The sequence below is a fragment of the Chelon labrosus genome (assembly GCF_963514085.1).
Source record: "Chelon labrosus genome assembly, chromosome: 1".
In the NCBI taxonomy this organism is placed as follows: Eukaryota; Metazoa; Chordata; class Actinopteri; order Mugiliformes; family Mugilidae; genus Chelon; species Chelon labrosus.
Window position 1 is genome coordinate 10926825 of NC_140337.1, and position 14388 is coordinate 10941212.

The 14388-nt window shown below is 43.4% G+C and overlaps 1 protein-coding gene and 1 long non-coding RNA gene across 2 annotated transcripts; one reads left to right on the forward strand and one right to left on the reverse strand.

Moving 5' to 3' along the window:
• Nucleotides 1-1213: 1213 nt before the first annotated feature.
• dthd1 (death domain containing 1) lies at nucleotides 1214-14267 on the forward strand (the record flags this gene model as incomplete). Its single annotated transcript, XM_084575043.1, has 10 exons — nucleotides 1214-1685; nucleotides 3177-3693; nucleotides 4553-4883; nucleotides 5787-5966; nucleotides 6435-6688; nucleotides 7254-7409; nucleotides 11226-11515; nucleotides 12944-13197; nucleotides 13286-13343; nucleotides 13850-14267. 10 exons carry the CDS (start codon nucleotides 1214-1216, stop codon nucleotides 14155-14157), a joined length of 2820 nt encoding a protein of 939 aa, XP_084431169.1. The 3' UTR covers nucleotides 14158-14267.
• On the reverse strand, nucleotides 8199-9020 carry LOC311510110. Its single transcript, XR_014699888.1, has 4 exons — nucleotides 8974-9020; nucleotides 8743-8874; nucleotides 8460-8610; nucleotides 8199-8380 (listed from the first exon to the last, which is right to left on the reverse strand). It is a non-coding gene; the product is annotated as an uncharacterized lncRNA (long non-coding RNA).
• Nucleotides 14268-14388: the final 121 nt, after the last annotated feature.

Consider the following 14388-nt stretch of genomic DNA (forward strand, 5'->3'; position numbering starts at 1 on the left):
ATTTCTTCCTCGAAGATGATGGTTCCCCACTATCCTTCCAATTTTTAATAATGCATTTGACAGTTCTTAACCCAATTTTAGTAGTTTCTTCACCCATGCAGTAATTATCCAATAGGATGCTCCTACCTGTTCGCTCAGTTAAATCCAGGCAGTGTATGTACACAGTAATGGATCGTGAGCAGGATCAGCCACATGATGGAGACAAAGAGCTGCAGCACTGCGGTCTGGCTCTGGCTCTGAAGGGCCCACTGGGTCCATCTCTGCACAAACAGGTGTAGACAGCCAAATGAGCGACGGCCAAATCCGGCTGAACTGCTTCAGTTTCAGGGTCCTGGTGCTGAGCTTACTTTTCAGATTAATACTGACCAATTTAAACATTTGAGGAGTTTAATGTAGCGCACGTAGATGAACTGCAACATGAAAAACAGTAATACCTTTTAAGACTTCACTTTCCTGACAATGGTTCTCTGCTTTTACTAAGATGGCATTTTGAATTCAGGGCTGTTTCTCTTTAGCGCAGCAGCTTGAGACTCCAGAATTTCTACTTTTAGTTCAAAACAAACGCCTGAATACCACTTTCACCACTTATGTCATGAGGACTATAAAACCAGAAATACCACCGGAAACCCACAGAATGCCACTCCACTCAGTGTTTGTGTTGTTTCAATAAAACGCTCCAAAGCCGACATTAACCACAACACAGCTACACATGCCTTCAAAATAAGTCTCTCGTATTCATAGTAAAAAATATTCAGAGACATTCACTGCTGGCCAACTTTTGGCTTTACTTTTTGAATGACTTACGGGTGCGTGAAGTTCAAGAGCTCCCATCTTTTACTGTCACCACATGCAAGCAGTAAAATGAGTGACGGAAGAATGGAAGATGCCTGGGGGACAGCACACTTGTCCCTCCGCGAGTCCTTTGCACCGTGGCTCCCTCTTTTGTCCCCTTCCTGCCACGCCTCCAGAGGTCGCCTTGGCAACTTGTTTTACTGCTGGCAGCCATATAACTACAGCATTGGCTCCTGTAAACTGGAAAAGCTGCACACAGTTGCACTCAATGCCAAGGACACGGCGAACCGAGAGGGCCTCGGCTGCAAAATCTCAAAGGAGGTACACAAGGAATGGAATATATTTAATATATATTTTACGGTGGTTTCTGAAATTTTGTTAAAGGAATGAAGTGCTTTTGCCAGAAAACAGGCCTGATTTGATGCTTCTGAATGACTCCTTTTGCGTTTTCCAGCACAGCATGGATGCATATCTGCAAGTGAATGGACAGATGGATGAGGCAAGGCGCCTCCGTGGCACAAAGAGCGAGGACAGTCTCCTCGTCGTGTTGACCGAAACCATTCAGGGGCTTGAGGCCGTCAGACGCAGCAGAGATCAACATAATGGAACAGCGGGCGGGAGGAGATGCTTAGGACAGGATAAGCAGAGAGGGAGTGAGGAAGGGACACTCAGTCCAGCAGAGGATGAAAAGGAGGATGAAAGGAGAGGATTATGTGGCGATGAAGAGCAGGAGGAGAAAGAGTGCAGGCAGAAAGTTCTGGGAGCGCTCAGGGGGCTGAGTGTTTTTTATTCAGGCAGACTGGAAGTTTGGAGAGGAGCCCTTAGAAAATGTGCCTCCATGTTCATGAAGTCTCCAGCAGGGGGCGGTGATCTGCAGCATCCATCTACAACAGGTACAGTATGTGGGTTTATCTGAGTGATGCATTTGATCTACGGCCCTTTGAAAGTATATGTGGGAATATTGTATTGTACTGACAAAACTAGTTAGTGTTCATACTGAAAGTAGTTGAAGAGTCTCTACGAAAATTGATACAAGGAGATGAAGTGTCAGTTGAAAAGGCGGACCTCAAATCGTGTCAAGTAACTAGGGACAACAACAATGTACTACCAACAACAAAGACCTGCTGTGACTTCACCTCAAGTTGTCTGTATCTGGGCCAAAAAGACTCCCTTGAACACACCGCAAAGATTACAGCCAACCGCCAGCTGACACATATGGGGCTCTTGTCAATATGCGCTCTTGTCAATACTTGTGGACTCGCAAAACATCATCAGTCACTGCTCCAATTCAAAGTGCATCAATCCAAGTCCAAATATGTTCTTGGCCAACCCATTTTTTTGGGAAGGGCCTCAGAGGTAACTTGTGTGGACTTGTTACAACCAGGTATCCCAGCTTTTCGTACGTAAGTACGTCCGAATCAAACTTGTCAAGTCCAAAAACACCAACTATGCAAGTTCAAAGTCCACATATTTGGAAATAACTCTTCCTGGAAAATGGAACAGTTCTATTAGGTAGGAAGCGTTAACAGAGCTAACAGTTGCTGAGTCATGCTGAGTCATGCTGGTTAGTTAGTCCGTGGTTAGTTGGGTTACAGTTTATTAATTCTATGTGATCATGTTGTTGAGAAAATACTTAGGAATTGATGAAGATGTTAATCCAGAAAAGCCTTCTGTGTGTCCTTTGTCATTAAGATTTAGATTTAGATTGGTTCTCTGAGCTGAACAGCCAATCATAGAGATCCCTCTGACTGACATGTTCCACCACTGGTACAACTTGCTGAATAGGCGTAAAGGGGAATTAATGTTTTTTACAACCTGGACATTATTTCAGGCATAAAATACGATCGTTTACTCACCCATATAACTTTGGCGTCATTTGGAGTCATTCGGACAATATTTAGATCCAGCGGAGCGCCGCGTATATACATACAGTGGGAGTGACTGGGGCACCGAAACGTAGTGTATAACTAGCGTATAATAACAAAATATTGGTGAAATGAACAAGTTTCACGGCGGATGAGTAACCGATCGTATTCTATGCAAGAAATAAGGTCCAGGTTGTAAAAACCAGTAATTCCTCTTTAAAAGGCAATGACAGGGGTCCAACTAGTGCGAAGGTGGGTGTACCAGCAGCCCCCCACCAGAAAACAGACAATGGACAACTTGGTCTACCTAAGCCCTATGAGTCATTAGAAGTTTATGTCGTAAAAGTTGAAACATGGGCATCAAAATGAGTTCATGAGTCGCTTGGCATTAAGGTTGGACGGGCATGTGTGGAACTGCTGATGTCTAGTTTAAATGCTAAGTCAAGTACAATAAAATTGCTTTCAAAAAATAGCGGCTTGTTTAGTAAAGGTTTTGCTGTAATGTGGTCCTTGTTTCAGATATGACAGAATGTAAAGTTGAGCCATGTTCAGACTCCTTCAGAGACACCTTCCTCAGTGTTGGAGAGGACATAGACAACATCGCGGAAAAACTGAGGGGGATCATTGACAAACTGGATGCAGAGATTCACCAATTATCTGTAGCTGAGGCCTCGACAGTTGGTGCAGCGCTTCAGGAATCCGGAGATCCAGAAACTCCGGAGCGACCCGAAGACACCGGCAACTGCCTGGACTCCCATCATCGATCTGGGCATGATTCCGGTCTCAGACAGGAAGTGGAAGATGGAGGTGACCCGAGCCACGCAAGGCCATCGCAAGCCACTCAACAAAAGCCAGACTTTGCATTCGGCCGTTGTAGCAACGTGGAAGACGGTGGGGAGGTCAAAGGTCAAGTGAGGGACTCTCTAGAGAAACCCAATCATTGTCAGACAGATTTACTGGAGGAGTCAAAAAAGGACCAAGAGTGGTTGGATGGCAAGGATAAACAGGAGACAAAGAGTGAATGGATTACAGTAGGGTAAGCTGACTTAACCAACACTTTTCTTTATCCAAGTTAACCCTTTAATATAGTTTTCCTTTTAGGTAGCTCTAAGGTAGATAAAACAATCAAGTGGAATTCAGTGAACGATATGTCTTGATCTTTATGTCCCCCTTCACCAGTATCTGGCCTGGCCTGACAAAAAGGTTGTTCTGGTTTGTAATATTCTGGAAGACAACATTAAGATTTCCATGGCACTCCCTCCCCCTTGTAGTTCTCCTTAACCAACCTTGTCACTCATATACAAATATGTTAAATAGTGTAGTAGTTAATACCTGCCACCTGCTAGCGGTGTGCTGAGATACCGTAAATTCTCCACACTTAATAAAAAGAATAACCTTGTTCTCTGTCCCACATGGGGATGGCTAGCGAGCCTGGACTTGATTTGATTCCTTCCCCTCATTTCTCCTGCTCACTGGTACAGAAGCAAACTCTCCGCAATGCTTTATCACAAAGTGCAAGCGAAGCGTTTCGACCTCCTGGCCTCCCCATGGCCCGGTTATTTCATACAGTTCACTGTCAGGTCATTGCCAGCTTTTGCCCAAAATCCATAGGAAGATTCAGACCAGAGGCAGAGGCTCTAAAGTCTGGAAGAAGCTGATATGGAACGTGCATGCCCCAGCATTTCCCATTTTGCCATAACGAGTGCTCAGTAATATTTTGCTTTTTAATATTTTAATATTTTGATAAGTTTTTAATGCTAACATTAGAAGAAAACATCAACATGCACAATTGATGCAGGACGCAAATTATACAATAAGACTCTTTTTTAAAAAAAGTCAAAAAAAGTGTTGCTACTATATAATAAGCTTTATCACATATTTAAAACATTGTTTAGGCTCACTGGACAGCTGGAGGACAGCCGCTCTGATGTACCAGACGCATGTTTCATCAGAGCACCTGCAGGTGCAGCTGAACTCCTGAGGTGCGAGGTGGTCGACGCCCTGAGCTGCCTGATGGTGACTGGCTCGGAAGAGCTGATCAGCAGAGTGATCTGGGTCAAAGTTCAAGACAGAACCGCCTGCCGCTTCCCTCTAACTGTGGCTGTGCCTTACTGCGCGCGATACCGCGGCAGCTGCAGGGATATCACCGTGAAGATAGTCGACGGGGAGCGGAGGGTGAGCTACATCACTCCTGTAACAACGGAGGGTGTTCATGGAGGGCAGAGGGTAAGGCGGAAATTCAATTCTTCTGATTTCATTTAAAGTACTGTCCTGGTCAAAATTGCACCAGATGTGTATTATATACTTAAAACACAATACTATTCATAAAACACAGGATCTGAATGCGAAGACAGTTTATCCAAATAAAGTTTGTCTTTTAAATTATCTTAAGCCCAAGAGGTGTGTATTACTGTATGTCAGTGCTGATTTACAAAGTACAATCTATTGTTTCCAGAGTAATGTTGTCTACATTATGTAAGTAATTTTTGAAGAAAGTTCTGGAGGGCAGCTGTATGTAGATAATTAGATCATCTGCATATAACTATAGTTATTTACAAGATCTAAATGTATTTAACAATAGAAAACGGAAGGGGTTCCAACATGTAGCCTTGTGGTACACATTTTTTGATCTTTAGGACACGTTTAACAACACAAAAAGAAGTTAAATAATAAATCCCAATCTTTTTTGTTTACATAAAAAAAAAATTCTTTATCAGTTACTTTTCTTTTTAACAAATTAAAGAATGAACAAAGGGCCGCATCCCAGTCAGAGCGGTGGTTGAACATTGGAACTGATGGCATGTACAAAGCCTATGACTCTGACACACATTCAGAGCCCCATCTTAAAAAATATGTTGTCTGTGACCATATTGTTGGTACATTCATTCCTCATTATGTTGATAGGAACCTAATGCTGTTGCGTAACTAGTGTGACACTGGGTTGTAAATGTGGCTGGCAGAAGCACTAATAAACAGTACACTGCTCTAGTTGTACTTTATCTTGACCTCAGTAATGAGCATGAGAGTGAATATGGTTTTTAGTCATAACATGTTTTTATCTGTTAGCTTTTAAATGGTTCAAGCGGCCAAAACAGCCCATTTAATTGATGTTTTGTTTGTTTTTGTCAGGGCACATTTGCAGAAGTGAAGGTGTACTCTTTGGGTCTATTTGCAGTGGTTTCCTGTCTGAAAAGAGAAAATTACACGGTTCCCAAAAGGGGTTTGTCACTAAAACTCCCCATGGACCCCCGAATCAGCCTGAACTACCTCCCAGGAACCTTCACGGCTCCTGTAATGGCACAGACCATGGTATGGTTTAACTATAATATCGACCCATCTTTCTCCCACTTACTGCAATGTTTAATACAATTTTGTTAACACTGAAAGCAGTTGGGGATTATGTAAAGCATCTTGAGACCAAGCATTTAACTTTCAGGAAAATCCATGAAGAAAAAACTGTCATAAAAAGCAAGTATGAGATGGAGAAATGATAGTCTGCTTCTAATTCACAAGGTTTCATAGATGTTTGCATATATGAAGAAGAAACATGAACAGCTGCGTCCAATATCGGAATTGACTTCTTAATCCAATCCTTTGTGAACTAACTTCACAGCAGCAGTCTGTTGCTTGATCTTATGCCAAAAATCTACAACTCCCACTCTGCGCAGCTCTGCTTGAGAAAACAACTTGCAACAAAAGTATTTCCAAATCACACAGCATCTCTGTCCAAACTGCCGGCTAAATCATGCGCAACAGCTGTTTCCTCGTCTGCTTCAGATCCAGCCGGTAGACGCCGTCCTTCTGGCTGCTGTCAAGTCCAAAAATGAGGCCTATCGTTCGGTGGTGTCCACCAGCCCACTGCTGTACCTCACCCACCCGACCTCGCAGTCCCTGAGAAGACCCCTCATGGTAACTCTTCCATGTCCTCCAAACACTGAACACAAGAGGCGCACCAAGGAGAACCGGGATCACCAAACTCGGCCTGTGAGTGCTTCTCCACACTGGGATCAGCCGGCTTCAATCAGAGTGAGGTGAGCGTCTTAATTGTGTTTGCCCAGATTTGTGTGAACAGTCTGCCACAAGATTAAAACCAATGACGGGTGAAGACACATACAACCCACTTTGACGTTAATGCTGACCTGGAACCCCCAACCCACAGCAACCTGGTAGGAGCCAGCCCCAGCAGGACGATATGGCCTTCCATATCACAAAAACTGTGAAAGAATAGCTCAAAAGCATAGAAAATAGCCAGAGGTATTGACCTGGCCTCCAAAGCCTGTAGATCCCAAACTCATTAAGTATCTGTGCGATGTACCGGAACAATCCATGGGACCCAGAGGCTCCAACTATTAACGTTCAGGTGCCAGATGCAACAGGACATCGTCAGAAGCCCCATGTCCATTCCCTGATAGGTCATAACTGTTTTCGGATGCACATGGGAGATTTACACAATATTAGTCAGGTGGTTGTGGCTGGTTGGTGCTGATTCGTCATGGTGGTAGTGGTCAAAACTATTATTAGGAGATGCGCTGGGCAGCTCTTGTTTATTACTTGCAGAATAATTGTTTTCAAAAGAGGTTTTCGTTTCCCTTTTAGAATTTTGGGTGCCTCTGTGAAGTCCAAGGAGACGTCCAATGAGTCACTGACCGTCCTGGGCTCAAGGGACAATCAGTGGAGCGTCCTGGATAAAGTCACCGCCAGGAACCAGCAGAATGGACTGGTGTCCTTTGACCTGACGGAGAGCTACGACAGGTTTGTAGCGCAGTGTTTCGTCCTTTGAAAGTCATCCCTGGTGCAACTGTAAATAGCTGCAAGAAATGATAGGTTTTATTTAAATACAACGATTTATTGTGACGAAGGTGATTTATGCGACACGGACAAACAAAACACAAAATGGATACAAATTAGTTGACTGGGTACACGTAAAACCCAGCAAGTAAATGTGTGTTTAAGCTTTTGTTTGCACCATGTGACAGAGATCAGCTCTAGCATTTGAAGCGGCTCTTTGATCATCTGATTTCGTCCTTGCTCAAGGGACGGACACACATTGTGTGGCTTGGCTGCCAGATTTTTTTTTCCCCCCTGTGCTACAGTAACAGAACCTCAGATATACAGAACATATTCAGGGCCAAGACCACACAGTCCTTTGTAGACAATTATTAGAATAGCTCACTCAGTTAGAGAGCTAACAAGGAGCCACTGCAGGGAACTAAGAGACATTTTAATAAGCTTTTCAGGTCTTGTTTGGCGCATCGGTGCACTGAGGAGCAGTTGGAAGCTGAAAGAAGAGGCTTGGGTCAAAGCAGAGTTGCAGTGAATAAGATGTGAAAGCCTAAAGGGATTTTTCAATGTATATATTAAGTTTTCCAAAATTGGTAGCTATTTTCTCCTTTTTTTGTCAGCAAACCTCGGCGACCATCACTTTCTTTTTTGTAATAAAAGTTTTTATGAGTTTCAGATGTAAGACTTGGGAAAGACTCAAGACAAAGAATCAATTTCAAATCTTTATTTTAAGCCTTCTTTGATAGCAGTGTTCAGTGTCGTTGCACGCTCAAAGCCAGACAGATCATGGCACAAAGTGCAAAGTGAGGCAGAAACGTCCAAAGCAGAAGTACAGACAGGGCAGACAGCCCCAGGGTGAGACGTGTCGGGTGATTTGTAGCATCATTTGTGTCAGATCCAGGTTTGGCTTTTCCATTTAGTCCATCCAGTAAAAGAAAAATCTGGAAAAAAAAACATAATATTTGATCAAAAGCAGACTCTTAACAGAGAGCATTTTAAATGGGTTTCGGTTCATCTTACCACATCTCTTTGCACCTGTCTGCTGAAGCTGATCAACCACTGCAGCTGATTTGAAGACCTGTAAATTTTCATCTTCATGCCACGGCCTCTAATGCACAGCGCGAGTACGAACTGGCTGCTCCCACAAAACAAGACGTAATGAACCCTGCACCTAACCACAGAACAGAACAATGTTCACATTTTTATTCAACTAGCAATTGTTTGGACTTATATGCTTTTTTAAAACTATTTTCTATTACTGATGATTTTAAGGATCTAAGACACAAAACATTTTTGCTTGCACCTTTTTGTTGAGATCCAGTTCTTAGATGTTGACTCCAGGTTTGTTTGCTTCACGGGAAACCCACGCAAAAAGTGGAAATCACAAGTGTCTGACAGCGGTAATGTTCTTCTCTTACAAAGAAGACTTCTGAAACTGGAACACAAATAGAGATCAATTTAAAAAAAGACACCTGCCCCATGAACATTTTTGTAATACAAGAGTAGTGTAGGGTAGCTGAAATGTTCTAAACACCTCTCAGAGAAGTAGAGCCTTTTCAGGTTTTGTTTAGTCAAGGTAGTCTGAAACATACAAAATAAAATGCCAGTAAATTATTACAGCATTACAAATTTTACAATATATTTCAAGTAACGGTATAAAAAAACAGGAGGGGCTTTCTCACAACACGTGTTTGGTATCTGAGGCCCAGGAGCCTGATGAGCGTGTTCGACAGACGCAGCAGGTTCTTGGGGTTCTGGGCCGTCCTCACGGCCACATCCAGACACTGACCGCCGGCAGTCACCCCCATCAGGAGGCCTCCAACCACGTAGAGGAAGTAGAAAACATTGCCCCTGGAGATGCAAAGACAGCAAGTTAACTGAGGAGCCAAGGTTTTCATACTTGGACAAAGTCCTCTGAAAGTCAGTAAACTTACTTTTGGACAATCAGCTCTGGTGGAAATTTCAACATGGAGATGTTTGATGAGAGGCCCAGAGGGAAAAAAAACTTGGAGATCCTAGAGCACATTTGCACAGCACATGACAGAACATTTGCTGATATTTATATGTTCTGAACTAAAATGGTTGGTTCTTCTCTTCTCAAATATACACCGATCAGTCATAACATTATGACCACCTTCCTAAAATTGTGTAGGTCTCCCTCTCAAAACAGTTGCGACTCATCAGAGAATGCACATGGGCCTTCTGAGGGTGTCTAGCAAGAAAATGTTGTTAGTGGGGGCTATGGGTTGAGGGGAGGGGCCTCTGTGGATCATCCCACAGATACTTGATCAGTTTGGGATCTAGTGAATTCGGAGGCCGGGTCAACACTTTGTGCTGTTTTTTTAGTTGTTCCTAAACTGTTTTTTGTGTGTGTGTGTCTGTGTCAGGCTGCATCCTGCTGGGGATGGCTGCTGCCATCAAGTATTGTCATTGCTATGGGGTGGGGGTGCCTGGTCTGGTCTCGGTGGGTGCTACATGTCTAAGTAACGTCCACATGAATGCCAGGTCCAAAAGTTTCCCAGCCGAACACTGAATTGTCACAAGATGGTCAATGTCACATAGTACCCTATGGTGGGTTGTGGGGTATTGTCTGTGTATCGTAGGGCTTATATAGGTTAAAGGGGTATATGTTTGTCCCTGCAAACAGCTGCTTGGTTTGCCTCTGGACAGAGCCTTTTTGAACAACCAATTGTATGAGGGGTGACTGTGACTCTGTAGAACACATTGTTGAGTGATCACAGGGTTGGTGGTTCAACCTCCCACTGGTGCCTCCACACCAGTGCCGAAGGGTCTTTGTGCAACACAATGAACCCCAAGTCCCAACAGCAGGCATTGCCATTGGTTTGGTGATGGCGCGTATCCTGGGGCAATGTTTTATAAAGGACTCCGTGTCGCCACTAAAAGTATTAAGCTCAACATAAGTGCAGAATACATGCCATTTATGAAGAAAACATATTTAATTTAATACTTTCCTTAACTTGTATTTATGCTTTTATTAATTTTATTTTTACGGCACCATGTAAATTAACCAGGAACAGTTAAGGAACTGTATCAAGGTTGGCTCCAAGCCATTACTCAGTAAGGATAATAACATAAAGAAAATTAAACAGTCTTTATTCACATACACAATGTAAGCTAGAAGTATGCCAGTGAAAGTAGTCAACTAATAATTGCTCATGTCAATACTGGCTGAAGGACCTCGCCTTATTTAAACTACAGACATAAAAATATAAAATAAATGATCTACTCACCACTCGTGTGACTGCTCCTTCACCTCAATGGACTCAATGCTGAGACTACATTCCTCTCATTTAGACATGTTCAGGCTAAAAAGGAACTCTACAACTAACAGCCAGATTTAAGGAAAGCTTTTCTTTACATAAGGGGTTTAAGAAGGGCAGTATGGGTAAAGGGAGGCTTTAAATTCCACATTTCTAAGTCAGGATATAACAACACACACGGTACGGTACGGATGGCGTGTTAAGAAATCACCAGAGAAGTCATGTACAAGGAGAAAATAAAAGCACATGAATTCATTTCTGTTCTAGTTACCCGTTTAAATAATGAAATCAGATCCAGTTGTACTAAAGATGGATTCTTATTATTTCCCTCCAGAGCTATAATTCTCTTCTTTCTTATCTACAACAGATTTGTCCGGGATGTAATGTGGTTTTTATGAAATCCTTATTCTGTCTTAAGTATATTACTACTGTGTTCTGGCTCGTGATAACATTCAATCTAATCTTTCCGCCGAGCTCAACTTCTTAAGTTTTCCTCTCTCCTCAGACTGCTCGTGGCTCGCCTCCTCTCCCCGCTGCAGCCTTGCCATCTCACCTCCCTGGCAGAGGAGCTGGAGGAGTCCGTGTGCTGCCACTCCGTCACCGTCGTCCTCCAGCGGAGACCAGATGAGCCTCACGCCGTCCTGGTGGCAGCGATGCTCAGCAGGGACCTCAGCTGGGAGCTGAGCAAATTACGAGCTCAGGGCTACAGCGGCCCGGTGGAGATCTCGTCAGAGATCTCTATGTGTGAGGCAGATCAGCTTCTTCTACGTTTCAGCGGCAACATCACCTCCACAGGTAGAGTAAGTTACAAAAGGTCTGTATAGGAGAATGCTGACATGGTGGAACAAAGTTATTATGTTCACAAAAAGTGACAAAATCTGAGAATGACTGTCTGGACAGCGACTCACTTCAAGATGTACCCTTGACTGTCCTCTAGTCCCACCAGCACATCAACAACATCAATTGTCTGTCATTGACTGTCATTGCTCCAAGAAGATGACTCCCAAGTAGGGTTGCCAACCGTCCCTTGAAAAACGGAATCGCCCCGTATTTAGAAACAAAAGTTCACGTCCCGTATTGAGCTGAAACGGGACGCACTTTGTCCCGTATTACTGTGAGAATCAAAAATAGTGTGTAAAATGTCAATAGAATCAATGAATAACGGGGTGTTATTGCTAAATGCTAAATTACCACAGTGGTCATAGTAAACATTACTTCCTGCTTTCTGTTAGCTGATGGTCAGCATGTTTATGTGCACATAAAATTGTTAGCATGCTAATCATAGGCTGTTTATAAAATGCGGCCATAGTAAACGTTACATACACTTAACATTGTTTGCTTTCGGTCAGAGTGTCTACGTGCACATAAAATTGTTAGCATGCTAAAATGCTGAATTACAACAGTGGTCAAAGTAAACAATACTTCCTGCATTCTGTTAAAATTGTTCACTTTAGCATTTAGATCATTTTAGACCTTATAGCCTCCATGGCTAGCATGCCTGACATAAAACCAGAGAGGTACATTGACCACGTACCGAAGTGTCTTTGACCTGGCGCTATGTTGTGTGCACATACCTAACGCTAGTTCCTGAAAGACATGGATTCAAGACAGCAAACCACTGAAATTAGCTTTTTAGTAAAATGTAAAGTTTGTCTGTATAGAAAAAAACTTTTTATGCAGTATGTTCTGTTATTTATGCCTATGCCGCTGAACCTTCTCATGCCCTCCATCACAGAATTTATTCTGACCATTTAGAATAATTTTAACACAATCAAAGATACAGTTCACTTATATGAGAGAAACCAGACTATAATTTTGTTTCTTGTAGAGGACCCGAGCTTGAGAATGACACAGACACCAACCCCAGAGGGAGGGTTTTTTTTGTTCGTTTTGGTTTTTATATAAATAACTCGGAAGGTGACGGTTAAAACAAGTGGTGGCTGCTGTCAAAGTCTGGAAATCACCTGATCTGGGCCGGAAGTGGTTTGTCTTCCTGCTGCTGCTGCTCACCACATAACACAATGCCGCAAACCACACAGTGAAGTAGAATGATTTTGTTTGTGCAGACTGAATGCTTGTGATCTCAGTTACCATGTTTTAACTTTATAGTTTCGTTTTTTTCAAGATGATCACTAGTACGTTCACTCGGTTTGACATCCAGATGGGGCTTGTTGTACAAATTTCACATCAGAATAAGATAAAATGAGTGCATCTGTTTCACAGCTGGAGCTCAGAACAGCAAAAGCGAGGCGGCACACGAGCGAATCGCCTTCCACAGTCAGAGGAAGAACCACCTCGTGGTGCGTCTGACTGAAGTGGACCCGTTTGGTAACTACAGCTCTCCTCACTACAAGGGGACGGCTGTGTTTTATAAGGTCACCAGAGGTCAGCTGGAGTGGCGAGGGGGCGAGGCTGTCCTGAAGGACGCAAAGCTCCTGGGAGATCCCGTCTGTAAGCTGTCTCTGACTCTACCCAAGGTGCAGAAAGGTTCACAGAATTAGGTAAACATTATGTTCACAATAAAAGAATATATTTATAACACCGATTTGTTACGTTTCATTTCAGAAAGTGAGAAACATCAATCGGCCCATTGCTGCCAGGGTGAAGTTATGTGAGGAGGCTGGTGGGTAATTCATCCTCACCGTCTTATCTCACAATTACTGCAGTTTCAACTAGAGTTTATGGCCTTAATCCATCAGCTCTGACTTCATAGTTGTATGGTTTTGCATATTTTGCTGATAATGTTTAAATAAAAATATGCAGCTTTGCAAGCGAGATAGAGAAAAATGAATGCAAATGAACTGAAAATAGTCTGTTTTCATACAGAAGCTCATTACATAGCAGCTTTTAGATTCATTTCAAAACAGGTTGTTATATCGCTGCATTTTAAACAATGAAAAATGCTTTTCTTTTTTATACTTTAAGTAGTTATGCAACAGTGCGTATGTAGTAATACATTTTTTACTGCAGGATTTTTACATCCATCAGTTCCTCTCTGCAATCACTTGGATCATGCTACATTTCATGGTGCACTAAACACAAAAATTACAAACCTACCCAACCCTAGATGTTTCTTTATTTTCGTCGGTGCTGAGAATATAAATGCATCGCTCACTTCCTCCGTTCCAGATTCCCTGCCAGACTCCCTTCTTCTGTGGTTGTCCGGGGAGCTCTCGGAGGAGGAAACGGCCTCACTGGCGCTCTCGCTTCGCCTCCGTCGCAGCGCCGCTCAGCTGGTGAAGCTCCGGGCCGGGGGCAGCCTGTCCTCCCAGGCCTTCCAAGTCCTGGCCTTGTGGAGGAGAGGGCTGCCCGCTGTTCCCCACCAACCGAAGGCTACCCAGCTCGCCCACTGCCTGGCCAAGAGCGGCCGGCCCGATCTGGCCGGAGAGCTGCTGCTGAGACAGGCTGCAGCCACCAGGCAGAGCTCGGCGAAATAAGGAGGATTAAAAACACAGCATTCACACTGGTTTTTAAATTGGTGCTTTTAACCGGGGCCAAAGGAGTCGGTGGCAGTGCCTAGACTGAGCCACAAGAGGTCAGCATTAGACTGGGAGATTCAGTTATCTCTTCTGGACTAGAGTCAGAAAGCAAGAGCGTCTTTCAATCCGTCATCTCTCAACCAAAAGAGACATATATATGAAAGACATATATAGGAAATATCAAATATC